Source organism: Panthera uncia, chromosome X (genome assembly GCF_023721935.1).
Source record: "Panthera uncia isolate 11264 chromosome X, Puncia_PCG_1.0, whole genome shotgun sequence".
Classification (NCBI taxonomy): domain Eukaryota; kingdom Metazoa; phylum Chordata; class Mammalia; order Carnivora; family Felidae; genus Panthera; species Panthera uncia.
The window spans coordinates 47,267,172-47,273,397 of NC_064817.1; the positions used below are offsets into that span (position 1 = coordinate 47,267,172).

At 48.5% G+C, this 6,226-nt stretch overlaps 1 protein-coding gene across 1 annotated transcript; it reads right to left on the reverse strand.

The window, feature by feature from the left end:
• Positions 1-2,394: 2,394 nt before the first annotated feature.
• LOC125932169 (Y-box-binding protein 3-like) lies at positions 2,395-4,177 on the reverse strand. Its single transcript, XM_049644647.1, has one exon. The coding sequence runs from the start codon at positions 3,989-3,991 to the stop codon at positions 2,876-2,878; it is 1,116 nt and encodes a 371-aa protein (XP_049500604.1). The 5' UTR covers positions 3,992-4,177; the 3' UTR covers positions 2,395-2,875.
• Positions 4,178-6,226: the final 2,049 nt, after the last annotated feature.

Genomic DNA, 6,226 nt, shown 5'->3' on the forward strand with positions numbered 1-6,226 from the left:
GGTGAATCCAGAAGTTGTTGAAGTAAGTCCTGCTCTCCACTCCACAAAAGACATTTGAAATTGAAAGGTTAAAAGAAAAAGGGGGTGGGGGGGACCTGGGAGGTGAGCCACGCCAGAGTGTCAGATATAGAAGCAAGGAGAGAGCCACCTTCTACTTCAGTTGGGAAACCTGTGAGTAGGACCCCTTGGAAGTCACCCAGATCACTCCTAGGAGGATATACGAGGGATCAGTCCTGGGTTTTTCCACTCATTTCCCAAAGGGAGAGGCTGACCTAGACAGAAAGAGGAGAATTCTACCAGATACCCAAACGGGAAGTCAGGGATCAGATTTTGCAGATAGCCTTTAGGCGTCCACCAAAGAGTAGCCTTGGTCAGGACCCATCAGTTGCTATTCAGCCTCCCCTGAGTCCCGTGCATCTGGGGGTTCATCTCGGAAGGAAACTGGGGCTCCACCACACCGATGTTCCCAACTACTTTGGGAGATCAGCTGGGAGGAGACCAAAGGAGCCTGTCACCCGAGACTTGGGAATGGCAGCCACACTATTTGCTCTTAACTGGCTGACCAGTGACCATTGTTTGGTTTGAGAGTTTTATTTAGGATAGAAAGAAAAAAAAAAAAAAGAGGGAGTCGTGGCTGCTCTTTACTTAAGGTTAGAAGACGTTGGGTATCCCGGGTGAGCCCCCAAGAAATGTTGTAGGATTCTTTACCTCAATACCCGGCGTTTGTCATCTCTCCGCTTCGAAGAATGAAGAGGTGAACACCAAAGAAAATGAGCAGCAGGCAAACGCTTATTAGAGTATAAGATTAGAAAGTAAGAGGAGTATGAAATCTTTCTTTGCAGAGAGGGGGGATTTGAAAGTGAATGCCCTGACTATAGGCAAGGGTCTTTGTTTCATAAGGTTCTGTTGCCCACCCCTCCTCCATCCCCTCCCCCTTGTTCCTTCTTAGGTCCTACCCTTATTGGCTTGATAACTCTTGGTGCTGGGTTGTCCATTCCTGATTGTCTGGATTCCACTGTGTGAGGAGTTAGACTATGGTCATACTGTCCCTCGTATGATATAAGTGTTATGGTTTACTTATTTTAGTTAGGTATTTTGATTGTCAAATTCCTAAGGGGAACCTGAGGGGGAGTAGGTGGTGTCTGTTACATTCTTAAGAGGAGCCTTATGCCTGAGGGGTTTGCTGTAGTCAAATGCTCCTAGTGTTGTGTCAAAATCTGTGTTTTTCCCCACCCAGGGACCTCAGGTCCTAACCTTTCCCTCTCTGCCTATTTTATCCTATCTTTTCCCTATCATATTAGTTTCAAATTTATTAATTGCCCACCCCCTCCCCCAACCCTGCCTCCTACCCACCCACCAATCCCACTATATATTCAAAGGAAAACCAGGATAGGGATGACAGTCCTGGTTGGGGCCTCTCTATCTGATGGGAAAGTGGCTGAGGCAGGCTGAGCTTTACCTGCCCAGCCTCCCAGGAATCCTGCACAGCCCCCCTGGATGGACTCAAATCAGGAAGCACACATGGAAAACATGGACTAGATGTTTCTCTTCAGTTCCAGAAGTATGCATGACAAAAATTAAACCTGCTTCCATCCCTGTTTTCTTTTTTAATTTTCTTCAGTTTTTTTTTCCTAGCTTTATTGACATGTAGTTGACATATAATATTGTATACATTACGTTGTACAATGGGATAATTTGATGCATGCATATATCGTGAAACATTTACCACAATAAGGTTAATTAACACGTTATTCACTTCACATAATTATCCTTTTGTTGCTGTCATGGTGAGAATATTAAAGCTCTACTCTCAGCAACTTTCAGGTATACAACACAGTACTGTTAACTATAGTCATCATGTTGTGCATTAGGTCCCCAGAACTTAGTCATCTTATAACTGAAAGATTTTACCCTTTGACCAGTATCTTTCCATTTCCACCACACACCCCTAGCCCCTCGTGAAAATGGTATTAGATCGAATCCATTAAAAAATAGAGGCAAATTGTGCTTCCAGAGAGCCTTTTTTTTGGGGTGGGTGGGTGGGTGTTTTGTCCAGCTCTTTGAGTTTTGCGTCATAGAATAAACACCTAAGCAGTAAATGTGGGTAGCTGGGCCCACCCTCCAGATTTATTGCTCAAATGGCAGAGGAAGAGGATGTGATGGGGACACTTCTTCCCTGTCTGTGTATTCTAATCTTTTAGAACATCCATGAGATGTTCAACCCTCGCCTCCCACAAGTCCACAATTAGCCTTAAATTCATGACTTGTAAAAAGAACGAACAACAAGTATGATGTTTGCTAAAACTGGTTCCGAAAAAGCACTGAAAGGAGTGGTTCAATACAATTCTGTGCTGACGAGTGTTTTGTTTTAAATCAGACAACAGCAATAATAGATAAAAGCAACATGAAATGATTTATTGAAAAAATGACCATTCAGGCAATATCACACAGCGAGGTAAGATAATATTCAATATCAGATCATCTTTGTTTTTCTATTAAAAATAAAAGTAATTTTTGTTAGTCCATCAACTAATTCCCCTGGTGACACAGAATAATAGCTGTGGTCCTGGTCAGATCTTTTAAAAGAATAAATTCAGAGGTGTGTGCATGAGTATGACATGGTGTGTGTGTGTGTGTGTGTGTGTGTGTGTGTGCAGAAATTACCAACACAGATGGTAAGAGGGAATTCAGAAATATATAGATCTTGTAGTTTATCCTCAAACCTTGGGGAAGAGGCATGTATTTTTCTCAGGGCACAAATCTAACAGTCAAGGTGGATGTTTGGGCTGTGTTGCTTTAAAGGGCATCATCTCCTCAAGGGGGCATCCCCTGCCGCCCAGGCCAGGGAGTCCCCAGGGAAGGAGCCAGGCTGTTGTTACTTGGCCTGGGTGGCAGAGGGGACATCAGCGACCAAGGTGTCCTCCTCCTCAGCGGCGCTGTTCTTCTTGGCCACAGCAACCGAAGCGGGTGTTTCCGCAGGGCCCTTCCCGGTCTTGCCTTCTCCTCCCACGTTGACCTGGCCCTGGGCACCGGGCACCTGCTGCGGGCGGTGGCGTGGGTTGTTGGGGCGGCGGGATCCGTAGCGTGGTGGGTGCTTCTGCTTCGGGCCTCCGGCGTCACGCCCGCTTTCCTTGTCTTCCGCCTCCAGCTCCTCAGAAATGCCTGCTGAGGGTCTTGGACCAGGAGTGATGCCTCGAGCCCTAGGGCGACTCAGCAGGTAGCTGGGGCCGGGCCCCCGCCGAGGGGCGCACTCGGGCCTTGAGGCTGGGGTGGACGCGGGCAGGTGGGCAGGCCGCGGGCCGCTGGTGGGAGCGAGGATCGAAGGGCCGCGAGACAGGGCTGAGGCCCTGCGGAAGGGCGGAAAGCGCTGCAGCCTTTGGTCTTGGGGTCCACCGGGCAGGCGGCGCCTCTGGCCCTGGGCCTTCATGAAGCCTTCGCCACTGGCCTCACCTTCGTCGACGTCGTCCTCAGTGCCCCTGGGACCGTGCAAGGGTGGCCCGCGGCGGCGGATGTAGAAGCCCCTGCGGAAGCGGGGGCGGTTGGCAGCGTAGCGACTGCCTTGCACTGGGGTACCCGCTGGCCCGGTCACGTTAGCGGCCTGGGTGCCCCGCTCGCCCTGCACCACATCAAACTCAACCGTCTCGCCGTCGCCCACGCTGCGTTGGTACTTGTGAGGGTTGTTCCGGGTGATGGCCGTCTGGTGAACGAACACATCTTCCTGGGTATCATGCCTGCTGATGAAACCGTACCCGTTCTTCACGTTAAACCACTTGACGGAGCCTCGCACCCTCTTGGCGATGACCTTTTTGGGCACCTTTCCCTTGGCGCCTGCTGCCGCGGTGGTCTTGGGGATCACGTCTCCGCCGAGGTTGCCAGCCACTGGGGCCCGGGGAAGATCTCCACCTCCCAAGGAAACTAGGAGTTTCTGCGCGGCTTGAGGGGGTACTGAGGCGGTCACCTCTGTGCGGGTGACCTCTCCCACCTCACTCATGAGGCCGTCCTTGCTCTCCTTTCTCTGAGAACTTGAGGGAAATCTGGTCCTCGGCGATTGGGGGTGGGGTGGGGGTGGGGAGGGGCTAGGTCTGGAGGCAGGAGCCTCACTTTGGAAGGGTCGGTCGGTCGGGGCCAAGGACTCTCTGGCTTCACTCTGAGACTCTTGGAAAGGCCTACGTCGTCTCCTGGGGCAACAGGACACGGACCAAACAGTGGCTGCCGCGGGTGGTGACGTCTCAATGGGGGTCACCCACTAGGAGAAGGCGGTTGGGCTGGGGGGCGGGGCAGATGTGCTCTGCCTTGTGCTCCAGGTGCCTCTTGGTCCCTCATGGAGAGGGGGCTCATTTGAAGCTCTAGGCAGTGGTCTTCTTGAAGACCCTCTTGCTTGCTTGAGTGGATGTGAAGAGACGACCCACTTTCCATCTCTCTCCCTTGGTTGGAGATATTCCCAACCTTCTTAAGGGCACTCTCCAAATACTCCCACAAAACCCTGGTCCTCTTCCAACTCCTTGTGTGTTCTATATGTGGGTGAGGCATTTTGTGTAAAGGTGAGACAAAATGGCAACCACATGAAATTAAGACCCAATCAAAGAAGCCCACTGTGGGTTGTTTCTTTTCTTTTCTTTTCTTTTCTTTTCTTTTCTTTTTTCTTTTCTTTTCTTTTCTTTTCTTTTCCTTTCCTTTCCTTTCCTTTCTTTTCTTTTCCTTTCCTTTCTTTTCTTTTCTTTTCTTTTCTTTTCTTTTCCTTTCCTTTCCTTTCTTTTCTTTTCCTTTCTTTTCTTTTCTTTTCTTTTCTTTTCTTTTCTTTTCTTTTCTTTGTTTTCCTGCGGAGAGATAGGGGAAGACTGCCAGCGCTAGAATGCTAGTACTGAGAGGACACTAAACTAGTGCAGGTTTATCCAGACTAGTGTTAGGGTTGTAGAGTAGTGAAGGTGAGTGGGAACACTTTTGTTAACTAGAATATTCTGAAAACCCTGTTGAGCTCTGTGTTCTTGCCCACATAAAGCAAATGATCATGTGGAGTAAAATAGAGCTGAGTGAATTTGCCCTTGTGTTTTAACTGCAGATCCAAACTTTCCCCCACCCTCAAATGGTTTGTGACTCTGTGATCTGTATCCTAAGTTGGAGTTCTGGTTTAATTATACAGGAACCCTAAGAATTCAGCCTAACTGCAGTGCTAATACTGTGGTAAGGTACAACTAGCTGTCTGAAGTATAACCTTTCAGATGTGATGATAGAGCAGGCCAAAATAGTAGATAGCAACTGGTCAGAAAACTGTTTACATTCATTAATAAGAAAAATAAAAATAAGCCAAGTTGGCCTACCACTTTAGAGTTTACAGAAACCTCTCATGTGTTGTGCATTTGACCCCTGCAATAACCCACTCTATAAGGAAGTGGAGCAGTGTTGTTTTTACTTCAATTTGACGGATGAGGGAACCAGGGCCCAGAGATAGCAAGCTGCTTGCTTAAGTTCACATGTTTAGTATGGGGCAAACCCTAAAATCAGATGTCAGATAGATTTCATTCCAGGTCCAGGTCTCTTTCCACCACACCTCACTGGCCTTTGTGTACAGTTTCGTGACTTCTTTCATCTGATGTCAGAGAACAGGGACCTCTTTCAGAGAGGTCATACAACCCAGCGGAGAACCCAAGAAACACCTCTTGCATGGATGATCTGTCTCCCCTGGGTTGAGGCTTCCAGGCCTGGCCCTCTACAGGGGCAAAAATTGCCTTCATGTCAACTAAGAAGCACCCCCTGTCCCCACATGCAGTAACCCTCTGCCTGAAGCTGACTAGAAAACAAATCCTACTGCAGACTCAGGAGCCATTTCTTCACCATGCTGGTGTAATATAAAGTGGAAGAAGGGGTCCTCATTTTAATTTTTCTATTTAAAAAAAAAAACACTTCTTCAGGCATCGTCTCTTGTGGTTTTTGCAACAAGCATGAGAGAGCAGCAGGCTACTGTCAGTATCCTCACGTGACCATGAGTAAATCAGGGCACCAGGGCACAAAACATCTACCTGACCTAACCAAGGCCACCCATGTAGTGAGTACAGAACCAGGATAATACCTTTGGGAATTCAGGCCCTCTGGTTCTTAGTCCACTGTGCACTCCATGGCTCCATGAGGCCAGTTCTATGATATTGCCAACATTTCTTCCTTTCATGTCCTGAGAGCTCTTCTTGCTCTTTCCCACATTTGCCATGCTCATTCCCATCTCTGTGCCCAT